Here is a 14,095-nt window from a genome sequence, read left to right as displayed (position 1 = left end):
TTTAACGAATGGAATACTCTTTTGCCTCGATGTCGTTGACCTGCTGTTCCTCTCTAACGCGTCGCTGGTTTGGAGCTCATCCCAACACGGCGTCCAATGCAAGTCGGGGAGTGTTGAAACAATTTGCTTCGTCATCTCAAGCCCAAAACAAACTGAAACACTCGCATCCATAATAATAATAATAATAATACATTTCATTTGGAGGCGCCTTTCAAGTCACCCAAGGTCACCTTACAATAAAATAATACAGAATAAAAGATAAAAGCATGAAAGATAGAAACAACATTAAAACAGAACATCAACATAAAAACAAGTCCAACATTCACACGAGACAATCCTGATTAATCAATACCAAACTTTTAAAAAATCCATCGCGTACATCAACAACTTATGGCAGTATTATTCTTTGGTTTGCTCCTTGTGGATGTTGTAAACTCAACATTCCTGTATAATCAACGTATAAAGTTGTCAAAGTGGCAAATTAGTTAGCAAACATTTGCCTGTTTAAACATCCAACAGATGGGTTAGGGTTAGGGTTACATTTTGTTGCATACTATAACATTACTTTTTGTTTTTTATAAACGATAAAGATGTACTCGGTTGTGGGTTTGCAACGACTGGATGAAGCCACACACGTCTCACCTCGGTGTGAGTGCCGTACATCCGTTAGCTACTAGCTGTTAGCCACATGTCTTCTCGCCCTGGAAAGACAAAGAGACGGATTTACTCCATACTTGGACACATGGAAGCGATCCCTTGATTCTGCTGGCGAAGCTCGTTAGAGACTCAGAGGTGTTGGTAGCTTTCAAAGCTACGCTAAGTTATCCCTCTCAGCTGCTGCGTTAGCTGCAGACATGAGAGCGGTATCAAGCTCTTCATCGGACTCCTGGCAAGAAAGAAAATGAGTTTGTTAAAATCCTCATTAATTATTATTTGAATAAATCTTGTTTTTGCCTTTTTTTCAATGAATTAATGATTCCTTATTTATAGTATTGCCTGTGTGCATGACCTCCATCCTCCTCAATCCTTCTCGTCTGTGTTAGATCAACTGCCATGGAACTTTAACTTTGACCTAAAGTCCCGTTATCTCCCGTTAGCTCGGGGCTATTATACCGTGCAGTGTCTCAGAGGGACATCGAGCTATGTTTAATTCCATTTCTTTTAGGTTAGTTTCAACTCGTGACTCAGTGTGCTCTGAGCTATCATGACAAATGGGGCGGGCACTGCTAGTGGATGAGCAAACATTTTGGAGGAATATCATGATAAATTACCATTTTCATCTGGCACATACTAATTTAGTGACCTTAAGTCCCCCATGTGCTTCTTTGCTGCGGTTGGGGTCAGTTCAGTTCGCTTCAGTTGAGCTCGTGTTGAGCTTGGAGGTCAGAGGTCACGTTGTTCAGGACGGTTGATCCTCGTTAAAAAAAAAAAAACTGTCATGAAACGTTTTATTTTCTGCTCTGATTGACTCGTTTATCTTTCTTCTTTTTTGAGATTATTTTGCAATAGCAAGGGAAACCAAAGTGTTATATGGTGCCCGAGGTCAAGAGAATAATTCATTTTAGCCTAATAAAATGTGTATTGTATTCAGAGGAGCGATGTTAAGCATGGCTTTGAGGTATATGAGTGTTCACATTTTCTGATGCTTTGTCCTTCTACATAACTGCTAAAACATCTTACATTTTACCTTGACTTCATTACTTCTGTTAGCTGTCAAATGTGTGTGATACATTTCTACAAATATAATAAAGAATAACATTTGACACGTTTTTAGGATTCAGTTATAGACAGAAATGTACATTTGGAGGGTTTTGCAGATTAAAAGGTATGATAAATAGACACTTTGCCAGTTGTTGTTTGTACATACAGCATTCACAATGTGCCCCTCTTCTCCTCCTGGACAAGCCAACGAGAGAGAGAATGAAAAGAGAAAAGAGAGGCCAGCGTCATGGAGAACAAAGCAGTGAATCAGAAGAATAAAACCATCTGATTGTTTCATGACAGTCACGTTTTTACACAGCCATAAACACGCCAACGCCTCCTCATCGGAACACCGTTCCACCGCTGAGATGTTTGTTATAGGTAAAACTATTTTCATGTGGAATTAGCAACTGGAATTTAAAATGACTTTTGAATCTTTTACACATTTTGAAGGCTAACTTTACTCTGTTCACAGCCAACGTGACGGTAAGTTCACTGCATCAAAACTCCTTTTTAGAGACACCTTTTTTTGCTTTTATCTTGTGATACACGTCTGAAGCTGTGAGTCAAAAAGCAAACCGTGAAACGCCAGCGGAGCAGATGGAGTTGAAAGGAAATGCAATAGAGAAGCAACCAAACGACACCTTGAATTGTCTGGAGAGCAATGTGCGTAAAAGAGAAGAAAGCAACAAGTCCCAATTACTAATATTATATTCCTAGTGGAAGCTCGAATATATGCGAGACTAGAAAGCAAAAGCCTGTTTAGCTGGACTCCTTCTAGGCCAGGTGTTTGGGTCCTAAACTAAAGTTCTGTCCTATCAGGTTTGACCGGCACTGCACACGTGCTGCTACCACTAAAAGAGCTCAGGATTCAGTACTTAGGGACCTCTATGAAGAATTATCAGAATACTCTTGCTGAGCAGCCTTCCTACTTCTGGGTAGCTTTATATTTAAATTTGATTCATGAATATTTTTAATTTCAATCCAAAGCGCTATTTAACCTCATTTTCCAGCCTTCACTCCTGACTTGTTCAAATCTGAGACAAATTCCTGAAAAAATACGAGGTGGCCAATGCCCAAAAGTGTATTGCACTGAGTGTCACAGACCTAGTTACATCTCTGTTTCATCACTTCTGCTTCCAAACTTCCTGAGGAGAGAAGGAAAAATGTCCCGATTTTAGTTTAGATTTCAGTTTTTTTGGCAATCTTAGCAGAGGATACAGCGGGCGAGAGACCTTGAAGCCAAGATGACAGTGCCCAAGGGAGGAGGGGGGGGGGGGGGAGAAGAGAGAGAGAGAGCGAGAGAAGCTGGAAAAAAAAGCCTGCTTCTACTGGCTGTAAGGACACTTGGGAGGGAGGGAGGGAGGGCGAGCGAAAGAGAGGCCTCCCTATTCAAGTAGCCACGTCCCGCTCTGTAATTTCACCCTCACATTCACAAACGGCACAAATGCCACACAGCGGAGCGGCTACTGTTAATGGCTTCTGTAGGAAACGTCAGTTTGCAAAGCGTCACTTCTCTCATCCACAGGAGGAAGAACGTAATTAAAAATGTGCATTTGGGGTAAACAAACCTTCCTGTCTCCAGTCTCACTGACAGCAGCAGTCGGAGCCCTGCGGCTTTAAGGCCAGCAGCCTGTCGCTCGGTATTCAGGGCACAGGCCGAAGAGGGAGGACACCATTTTCACTGAGCAATATGTTTCATTTCTTCTTTCGCTGTGACCTTTGAATGACCCCTGACGCTCAACACAGATACGCCATGTTGGAAAGAACAAAGTGCGTTCAGACCCTTTCTATTCAGCGAGCTTTTGATGAACGGCTCAAATGCTCCAACCCAGCACATTCCCTCATATGTGCACATTATTGATTTAGGTACAAAACCTTGCCAGCATCAGGCAAATAACTTCCCCTCAGGGTTTAAAAAAAAAAAAAAAAAGAGACTTGTACTCCGTTTATGATGTGAAATTCCCAGAGAAAATCTATAGTTTTTGAGTTCTAGACGGTTTAGTCATAATCGTCTCACGAGGCCGATCTCCTGAAGGGTTGAATCATCTTGAATCGTCTTGAATCATCTTGAATCGTCTTGCCCCAGTGACTCAACCTCAGTCGCAGCGGCTGAAGTGAAAGTCACACTGCAGGACTGTTGGAGCAGCCTCCAAGTGTCTCTGTGTCTAATCCCGACTCTGGCACCAAACGCTCACACCCGTGGCTGCCCAGAGAATGAGCACAACAAATATTTTTAAATTGAACAGCACCTAAATCCTGAGCATTTGCCCTCAGTGACAGCGCCCGAACGCACCATGGAAAAAGATAGCGGCAAACACTGAAATATCATTTTACAACAATTGTTCATATTTTGGTACAAGGACAAACGAATGTTGAAAGACCACCTGTCCCTCTGGATCTTAAGGTCTGATCTCCATGGATGTAATTAACTAAGCTCTGGTCATACAATATGATCATTATTTGAATACTGGGGCAAAAGGATGCTTAAAGCAGATCCATTCATTACACAAGACCAAAACAAAGAGTCACACAGCGAGGGGTCATGGCTCGGGGTCGGGTGACAGCAGCATATGATTCATGGCTCGCTGTGCCCTTTTGTCTCGTCCTCCTGGTGGTGAGACCATCGACTGCTCTTAGCCGACGTTATTTCACAGCCTTCAGAGCTCGCTCCATGTCTGCTTTAAGTAAACCGGCAATGTCATTTCCTATGTCTTGTTCTTTCCTCAGTGCAGAAATAAAGAAAGAAATATGGCACGTGTCACAACAAGAGGTGTTCCTTTGTCGTCATTGTTTTGATGTCGTACACAAAAAGGTATCTGCCTTGCTTTTGATTTATCTGTAAAGGTTTCTAACATGCATCAAGTCATTGCTTTGACTTTTATTATAGACAAAAAGGTAATGACCAGACCAGCGGCAGGTGTTTGAGGTACCATGTGTTCAGACAGAGGAAGAGAAATATGCCAAGGAGAACAAATGTGATGCACTGCGGTAACCTTTGATATTATACCCAAGCCAAAGTATTTATTCCCGTTAGATCTTCTTCCTGACAGAATATTGTGTGCTGCTGTTTGTGTTTTGTGCTGAGGACATTGATCAATCTTCATGGTTTGCACTAAGATTTTGCTTTAAAAGGTCAATAAAAAAAATGCAAATGGTGAATAGGAAAGCATGACTAAACTAAATGTTCCATATGCAGACAAAGCATATTACATGGCCACCACATCAATAATGTCCAACCAGCTCATTTGAATTATGGAAAGTTATGGATTTAATGCAAATTATATATATGAATGTATCGGCAAAATATTTTAATATAATTTATTTTCGTATGACTCCAGCACAATGCTTTTGTTCATGAACATGTGTGCTCGAGGATTAAAGCATTGAGTGCTAGGCTAACGTGCTTTAGCCTCTTTGCAGCACATATCTGAAATGTGGAGTTTGGAGCTTCTAATAGAGTCAAACAGCTGCTGCACTCTGTGGCACAGGCTCTCCATATGGAGGGCCATTTGCTGACAGTCTAAACTTATTTATGTTAGGATACTTTCCAGAGTCAGTTTGTCTAAAATCTATTGATTCTACTGATGGGTGTGTCCTTCAATTGGATGTTTTACTCAGTTTGCCTTTTTTTAAACCCTGATATTTTATGAATATTATCCATAAATAAGACAATGTGTGTCATAGTATCGCTTATCATATAGAGTAGGCCTTCTAGGGTGTGTTTTAAAGTCATATTATCGTGCTTTATTGGCAGAGAAGAGATCAAAGGGAGGTCTGTCGGTGCTCATGCTGCCCTGCACAGATATCTGCGCGCTGGAGTTCCCTTCATGGAGTGGCTGTTGTCAATGCTGCAATGGGCTACCAAATATGGACTCTTGTCTGGGTATAAATTGGTCCGCAGTGACAGTTCGGGACCCCTGATTTACACACTCAAGATCCGGCGCCTTGTGCTGATCTGGTGAGTACTGCGTGGCTGACCGGAGCACTGGACGTAACCAACCAGTGGATTTATCACTACAGGATCGATACATGTTAACACCTATGGCCGTGACGTCCACCTTGCTTAACCAAATCTCAACATATTACTAAAAAGGATAATCGCACAACACCAGCAGGTATAGTTCATCATCTTGTTCTTGCGGATTGTGGATTAAAGTTGTTGTGAAATACGAAAACAAAATGTAAGATGTCACAACTCGAGAAAATCCGAATACTGACCCAATGCCATGCACTTTAAGAGTATATCATATTAACATCAGCAACAGCCACAACTAGAAACAGTTCGTTCTCTTTTTGGTCGGCATGTTCTGTGTTCGCTGTGCCTGAAAAAGAAAAAGAAAACGTGAAACATATCCCAAACAAACAGGTGATTTTATTACGGGATCTAACAGTGCCACTCTGTGGGTGTGCACGCGCACCGCCGTGTGTGTTTCAGAGCTGACATCATGTGTGAGGAAGAAGAGACTACTGCCCTGGTGTGTGACAACGGCTCCGGCCTGGTGAAGGCTGGGTTCGCCGGTGATGACGCGCCTCGCGCTGTCTTCCCCTCCATCGTCGGTCGCCCCCGTCACCAGGTAAAGTACACCATGCCTATAGTCCACACACGTTCAACATGAGTATCACTTTCAGTTGTTTACATCAAACAATCGATGGCGTTAAAAGTGCACGTGCCGGGTCCCCCTGCGCTAACTGAGGAAAACTGGACGTTCCTATTCGGAAAACAGCTTAATTCTGCGTATAGTGGTAGTTATGATCCCTGTGATGGAAGACGTGTTCATGATCCATCTTGTTATCAGGGTGTCATGGTGGGCATGGGCCAGAAGGATTCCTACGTCGGCGACGAGGCACAGAGCAAAAGGGGCATCCTGACCCTGAAGTACCCCATCGAGCACGGCATCATCACCAACTGGGACGACATGGAGAAGATCTGGCACCACACCTTCTACAACGAGCTGCGCGTGGCCCCAGAGGAGCACCCCACCCTTCTGACAGAGGCCCCGCTCAACCCAAAGGCCAACAGAGAGAAGATGACCCAAATCATGTTCGAGACGTTCAATGTACCCGCAATGTACGTGGCTATCCAGGCCGTCCTGTCCCTGTACGCCTCTGGACGTACCACAGGTATGCACAGGGCGTGAACGCAATGTTGTTTAGTAAGTTAATACACATAAATAAATGTTCACACATGCATTATCAGGTATTGTGCTGGACTCCGGAGACGGTGTGACCCATAACGTGCCCGTGTATGAGGGTTACGCGCTTCCTCACGCCATTATGCGTTTGGATTTGGCCGGTCGGGACCTCACAGATTACCTCATGAAGATCCTGACGGAGCGTGGATACTCCTTTGTCACAACCGGTGAGTATAAACGTCTCACTCACACTCTTCAATTAACTCGGTAATATATTTACACCCCATGACCTGAAATATTCAGAGAAGAAAAACACGTTTCATGTTTGATGTCCCAATCATTTACCTGTTGGTCAAATGGAAATAATGAACTTTGTAAAATGTTCATTTAAAGAAAGTGTTTGAGCAATTGCAAAGCAGGTGACACTTTTCTCGTGAACCAGTCCTCCCATATCTGTTGGTGATGCACATTTTACTGACTTGAAACACATCTGACCCCCTCCAGCTGAGCGCGAGATCGTGCGTGACATCAAAGAAAAGTTGTGCTACGTGGCTCTGGACTTTGAGAATGAGATGGCCACCGCCGCCTCCTCGTCCTCCCTGGAGAAGTGCTACGAGTTGCCCGACGGTCAGGTCATCACCATCGGCAACGAGCGTTTCCGCTGCCCGGAGACTCTCTTCCAGCCCTCGTTTATTGGTGCGTAAGGGCGCGCGACACTGACCCAATCACAGCTGGCTTTACATGTGTCATAAGGATTTGATTTGCATTATTAATTGACATTTAAGTTAGCCTAAAGTGTAAAAGAATCTTTTTTTAAAGAAACAAATACATTATATTTTCACTACTTTTAGGACACAAATCAACTTGCATTCTAGATCGTAATTAAATTATCTTATCATACATTTTAAAAAAGAAGGATGATGTGAAACGGTGTTGACTTTAAAGTGTAAGGCTACTGTAATATCTTCTTAAATTGGAATTGACACCAGTTGAACTGTTTTTCCCCTCCAAAAATAGACGTGTTGCTCATGAGTGATTGGCTGGCTAAATATAATCACCCTGGTGGTCACAGTTTGTCCACCTTGGCTTCACCACTTCATGGCTGATAGATAGACATCAGGAATCTAACGCATGGGCTGATTGTTCACGTGCACGCGCCACAGAGCGCGCGGCTGTGTCCGGAGCTGTCCATTTCAACACCGGTTCCGACCGCGGACGCCGGTGTGGATAGTGTTGTGCGCAGCAGGGGGTGACACGCCACTCACCTGTCCGCTCTGTTTGCACAGGCATGGAATCTGCGGGCATTCACGAAACCGCCTACAACAGCATCATGAAGTGTGACATCGACATCCGGAAGGACCTGTACGCGAACAACGTCCTGTCCGGCGGCACGACCATGTACCCCGGTGTGGCTGACCGCATGCAGAAGGAGATCACGGCTCTCGCCCCCAGCACCATGAAGATCAAGGTGAGCGGCCGGTTCAGTGGACGTGAAGGTGACGTCACTGAGCAGATCCTGAGAGTCACAATGTGTTTGTGTTTTAGATCATCGCCCCCCCTGAGAGGAAGTACTCGGTGTGGATCGGCGGTTCCATCCTCGCCTCTCTGTCCACCTTCCAGCAGATGTGGATCAGCAAGCAAGAATATGACGAGGCGGGACCCTCCATCGTCCACAGGAAGTGCTTCTAGGCGCCAGACTGTGTGCCAACAACCAATTAACGGATCCAAAGCTGAAATTCGGGCGTTGTCATCAATTTTTTTGTTTACACTCAAGTGCCATTTATATGTGGATATGTACAGGTTTATAAATAAACGAGAACCGGGTCTTGCAGGGGACGCATCTTAAATGATGATTTAAAAAAATATGAAATCATAAACAAGGTTTTTTTTCGGGATGTGGTTTAGAATCTATGAAAATGTCCCTCCCTGTCTCTCGAAAGCAGCGAGCCTCTGTCCTTCCGTCACGTGATGGATCAGTAAAGGTTATTAAAGATTTAAATTAGAAAGGATTACAGTGAGCGGGGAGGATAAGCCACCTCAGGAGAAATTAACCGCACAAAGTTTCATTGAGTAAAAACACGGCGGTCACGTGATCGCAAATCCTTCATTTCCCAGACACGACAAAGTCCTCTCACTAGAGCTGTAAACCTATACTGGACACGTTTCGATGTCTCTATATGAAGAATACACGGTTATGTGAAACAATAGGTTATGCTACATGCAGTGAAAATATATTTAGTTTAAAGAGACAAACAATGTTCAGCATCAATTCACTCAATAGTCAAATATTAGTGCTCACGCGATGCAACGGTCTACATTGATCAAATCTTAGAGAGCTATAGGGCGGGGTCACAGATTTTGCTTCTATTTTTAAACCTCCACACAGACACAAACACACAGAGAGAGAGCGAGAGAGAGGAGGGGGGGGGGGGCAGGCTGCCCTGTAAAGCGATTAGCAACTCAGATAAAAACAACCACCAGCAGCCGCGCAGGCTTCTGCCCCCTGGGGAGGGACACCTCTGTGCAAGGCATATTGGGTCCATTGATAAGTCAAATAGTCCATATCGAAAATAAGCAAATAACCAAAGTAGTTTTCTTAAAATCCTGCAATATGCTGCATATGGCATCGTCATGGAGCCACTTCTTTTCAAGTCAAGTCTTTTATTGTCAGATACACAGAATGACACAGGGTCAGACTGGGCACTGAAATTCTTAAGACACTGTGCCCGTCATGCAGGTCAAAAGTTATGTGGAAGTCACCTTGACCCCAGCGCCCAGAACACGGTGCACCCAGCAGCCCTGTCGCACAAAGGATGGATATTGTTTTAGTGCCCATGATCTGTAGCTCAGTGTATGTGTGGAAACAATACAGCTCGGGTTGCGGGTTTAATTCTCAGACGGAGACATCCTGAAGTATAAAGTGGAAAAGGCGATAGCTCAACACTGTGGACACAACAGAATCCACTGAGTTGTGAACGATATGTAGCTCCAACTGAAATATTGAAAATCAGAAGTCCTGGTGCTCCTGGCTGCGCTCCACCGACCTGTCTGCGCGTCCGTGACGCATGGGAGGGGGAAGACTACTTAAAGGCGGATTAACGCTGGCAAGACATTAAATCCAACCTCCCTCCATCCAGGCGCAGCGCGCAGCCCATCAACCTGACCTGAAGATCGAAAATAGGAGGGCTTATAGTAATCAGCCCGTCAGACTCCCATGACAAGGAAAAGTGTGGCAACGTCGTGGGAGCGCTCGGCACACACAGCAGGACGCTTACTGGCGCTTTGCGCTCAGCCCATAACCAACCAGATAGCGCGCAGAGCGACGGGGAGAAACGGGGCCGGCCGCAGCAGCAGCAGCATCTGTAACGGATGCCTTTTTGAGCAAAACATTGGACGCTCTGGAGACTGAAGACAGCGAGAGGCAGAGAGAGGCAGGACGGGAAATAACGCGTTTTTTGGAAGGATTTGAACAGAGTGCCGTTGTGCTCTAGTTTTCTCCGGATGCACAGAAATGGGGGAATGGACTATACTAGAGAGGCTCCTGGAGGCTGCTGTCCAGCAGCACTCTACTATGATAGGAAGGTAAGATGATCAACAGAAACCAAGAGCCACCGAAGAATCGCAGCAGCCTCCAGGATCGTCTTTAGCATGGTTCCCAGTCCCCCGTTTCTGTGTTGTGCTTCAAGGATCTTCTCTAGCATGGTGCCCAGTTCTTCGTTGTGTTGTGGATTTTTCTCTCTCTAGTTTCACAGATTTCCCTTTTTTCCTCCTTCTAAACGAGACAGCTAAGTAAACCACTTGACGGCTGTCCTTTCAGAAGATGGGATGGTGTCGGAAACAGCCTAAACCAAACAGAAATCCACGCCATTTAATGTGTTCATCCATCCACTTATCCCTGTGATGTTTGGTATTGGTGAGTTGGAGTGGTGGTTGTGCACTCACGGGTGGCAGACAGAGATCGAGAGAGAGTCGGCGTTGCGCCTCTCTCGGTTAACAAAGCTCACACAGGTACAATCAAAGCGATGGCAATTGCTTACATGTCATTTCATTTCAGCCATCAAATCAGAAAATGCACACCAAACACACACACACACACGCATATTAACAAAAACACATAAAAACACACACCAGGAGCGTCCGGCTTCAGCACTGGACAGCTCCCCAAACCAAACACACCCGAATTGGACTGTGAGCGCTCCGGCCATCGAGGCTGCGCACAACGGAACCACATCTGTATCAGTGAACACACATATACTAACACTTATTTTCACATTGTTTGTTTGTTTGCTTGCTTTTTAGGATCCTACTAACAGTGGTGGTCATCTTCCGGATTCTAATCGTAGCAATAGTTGGAGAGACTGTCTATGATGACGAGCAGACCATGTTTGTTTGTAACACCTTACAACCGGGTTGCAACCAGGCATGCTACGACAAGGCATTTCCCATTTCACACATTAGATATTGGGTTTTTCAAATCATCATGGTGTGCACTCCGAGTCTTTGTTTTATCACGTACTCGGTGCATCAGTCGGCCAAGCAGAAGGAGCGGCGCTACTCAACAGTCTATCTGACACTAGATAAGGATCACGATTCACTGAAGCGAGACGAGAGCAAAAAGATAAAGAACACCATTATCAATGGAGTACTTCAGAACACAGACAACTCCACCAAAGAAGCCGAGCCGGACCGCTTAGAAGTCAAAGAGATCCCTACTTCGGCAATGAGAACTACAAAGTCCAAAATGAGGCGACAAGAGGGCATCTCCAGGTTTTACATCATCCAAGTGGTGTTCAGAAACGCGCTGGAAATCGGATTTTTGGTGGGTCAGTACTTCTTGTATGGATTCAACGTCCCGTCGGTGTACGAATGTGACCGCTACCCCTGCATTAAAGACGTCGAGTGCTACGTGTCCAGACCCACGGAGAAGACTGTGTTCCTGGTCTTCATGTTCGCGGTCAGCGGGTTCTGCGTGGCGTTGAACCTGGCGGAACTCAATCATCTGGGCTGGAGGAAAATCAAAACGGCCGTGCGAGGTGTGCAGGCTCGGCGGAAGTCCATTTATGAAATCAGAAATAAGGACTTGCCGAGGATGAGTGTGCCTAATTTCGGGCGCACTCAGTCCAGTGACTCTGCTTATGTGTAACACATGGGAAAGAAGCAGCGACGACATGTAGAGAACAGCAGGATGGTCTGGATGGACGAACAGCTCCGCACGCCTGATTCGTGTCATGACTTTAAGAGTGGGCAGATTTCTTTGATTTGTTGGTCTTTTAAGGACTTCATGGCAAGCGTGGGTTACACGTTTGTTTACTTATTTATTATTGCACTGATGCAACTTTTTAGTAACGTTTATACTCTGTAAGATGCTTGTTGGAGACCATGTTAAAGTGTTCACACATTTACTCTTTGTGGGCTTGTTCTGCTGTACTTGAAAGAGAGTAAATGCAAAAAATTGCACTAAGAAGTGAACACTTGAGGGCCTGACCTTATCCAAAATGTGCTACTGACCTGGCGGTGTTTTGAACACATTTTCTTTCCACCTGTTTTTGGCATCAACCTAATTGAATGGCATCATGCACAGTGGTTAAATGACAGATCTATCATCCAGATTTATATTTGCATAGATATAAAAATCCTTACAGACAATGGTTCGACCTCGTTAAAATACATCATCGTAATCCATGTTTTGTTGTTGCCTGTGTTCCACCACTGACCTTAACATATGTAACCATTCCATTGCTTTATAGCTGACTTGCAAAATAGTATCTGGTGAATCTGCTGCACACGCTAACGTCTGTGACTTCCTTAATTTATGACACACCAAAGCGCCCACTGCTTTTATTTGGGAAGTGTTTTTCTTGCTTTTGTGTAATCAAGTGCCATACTTGTACATAAATATGATATATGTATACATATAAATATATAAATATATAATAATCATCTTGAAAGCTGATTCCCTGCTTGGATTGTGCTAAATGCCGCCCAATTTTTTTATTTGCTTTAAATGTGTTTGTTGTGATTTAAATGAAGAGCAAAAAAAAAAAATTAAGATATACAGTTCTCCGTTTTATTTTGCAAATGACTGGAAAAAGAAATGAAATGCTAGTCTTTTTTATATATATACAAGAAGTAAATGTTTCTCCCTAATCAACGCTGATTACAACTGAAAAATAGCACAAATTGATATTTTTATCAACGAATGGGCAATAGAAATCTGCTCCGGTGCTACAGGTTTTCATAACGGTTTCAATGTAATCAAGACAAACCAGAAAGAAAAAAAAACATCATTTTTTTCTGTGGAAAATAAAAGTGGGATTCATGTACACCAGCAATGTGTGAGGTGCAGTACTTTGTGTCTGCTACTCTATCTTGTGTCGCCTGACCCATCACACATTATATACATATATATATATATATATATATTATACAGTATATATCCAATGGAAGTTTTGCCTTGGTGCAGTGGAGATGGTAGCCACACCCACTGCCTGTAAGAACTCCCCACTGCAGGACACACCTTGTAGGAGCTCTGCACTCTGCACTGTGTTGACTTCAAGAGTGGGCAGATTTTCTTCGACTTGCTGTCTCAGTGACTTCATGGCAAGCGGGTTACTTTGTTTTACTTATTTATTATTGCACTGATGCAACTTCTTTTAGTAACGTTTATACTCTGTAAGATGTCATGGAGACTACAAGAAGAATGTTATTACTTCCCTCAAATACTTGCTGTACTTGAAAGAGAGTAATGCAAAAATTGCACCTGGAAGTGAACACTTGAGGGCCTGACCCTCATCCAAAATGGAAGCATTGACCTGATGTGTGCCTGGAATACATTTTCTTTCCAATTTTGTTTTTGGCACTTCAACCTAATTGAATGGCACTATGGTTAAATGACAGATCTATCATCCAGACTTATATTTGCATAGATATAAAACTTACAGACAATGGTTCGACCTCGTTAAAAGTACATCATCAGAATCCATGTTTTGTTGTTGCCTGTGTTCCACCACTGACCTTAACATATGTAACCATCTCCATTGCTTTTTATAGCTGACTTGCAAAAATAGTATCTGGTGAATCTGCTGTGACACGCTAACGTCTGTGACTTCCTTAATTTATGAATACACCAAAGTTACCCACTGCTTTTATTTGGGAAGTGTTTTTTCTTGCTTTTGTGTAATCGCGCCAGCACATTGCAGCATACAATATGATATATGTATACATATAAATATATAATATATACAGTATAATCATCTTGA

At 43.7% G+C, this 14,095-nt stretch overlaps 2 protein-coding genes and 1 long non-coding RNA gene across 4 annotated transcripts; 2 read left to right on the top strand and 1 right to left on the bottom strand.

The window, feature by feature from the left end:
* Positions 1 to 173: 173 nt before the first annotated feature.
* On the bottom strand, positions 174 to 5,472 carry LOC130201299 (uncharacterized). The gene is made up of 2 exons (XR_008833164.1): positions 3,273 to 5,472; positions 174 to 886 (listed from the first exon to the last, which is right to left on the bottom strand). It is a non-coding gene; the product is annotated as an uncharacterized LOC130201299 (long non-coding RNA).
* Positions 5,473 to 5,576: 104 nt separating this feature from the next.
* Positions 5,577 to 8,672, top strand: LOC130201297 (actin, alpha skeletal muscle-like). 2 transcript variants are annotated; one of them, XM_056426183.1, is made up of 7 exons: positions 5,577 to 5,662; positions 6,140 to 6,278; positions 6,501 to 6,825; positions 6,902 to 7,063; positions 7,341 to 7,532; positions 8,123 to 8,304; positions 8,382 to 8,672. In XM_056426183.1, exons 2-7 carry the CDS (start codon positions 6,150 to 6,152, stop codon positions 8,523 to 8,525), a joined length of 1,134 nt encoding a protein of 377 aa, XP_056282158.1. In that variant the 5' UTR covers positions 5,577 to 5,662; positions 6,140 to 6,149; the 3' UTR covers positions 8,526 to 8,672. The 2 variants fall into 2 exon arrangements, with proteins under 2 accessions (XP_056282158.1, XP_056282159.1); XM_056426184.1 differs by lacking the exon at positions 5,577 to 5,662 and adding an exon at positions 5,702 to 5,819.
* A 588-nt stretch (positions 8,673 to 9,260) lies between these two features.
* gjd2b (gap junction protein delta 2b) lies at positions 9,261 to 13,168 on the top strand. The gene is made up of 2 exons (XM_056426185.1): positions 9,261 to 10,418; positions 11,136 to 13,168. The coding sequence occupies exons 1-2, from the start codon at positions 10,348 to 10,350 to the stop codon at positions 11,977 to 11,979; spliced, it is 915 nt and encodes a 304-aa protein (XP_056282160.1). The 5' UTR covers positions 9,261 to 10,347; the 3' UTR covers positions 11,980 to 13,168.
* The last annotated feature ends 927 nt before the right edge of the window (positions 13,169 to 14,095 follow it).

This window comes from Pseudoliparis swirei, chromosome 11 (genome assembly GCF_029220125.1).
Source record: "Pseudoliparis swirei isolate HS2019 ecotype Mariana Trench chromosome 11, NWPU_hadal_v1, whole genome shotgun sequence".
In the NCBI taxonomy this organism is placed as follows: domain Eukaryota; kingdom Metazoa; phylum Chordata; class Actinopteri; order Perciformes; family Liparidae; genus Pseudoliparis; species Pseudoliparis swirei.
Note: the sequence above shows the minus strand (reverse complement) of the source record. Positions and strands in the feature narration are given on the sequence as shown.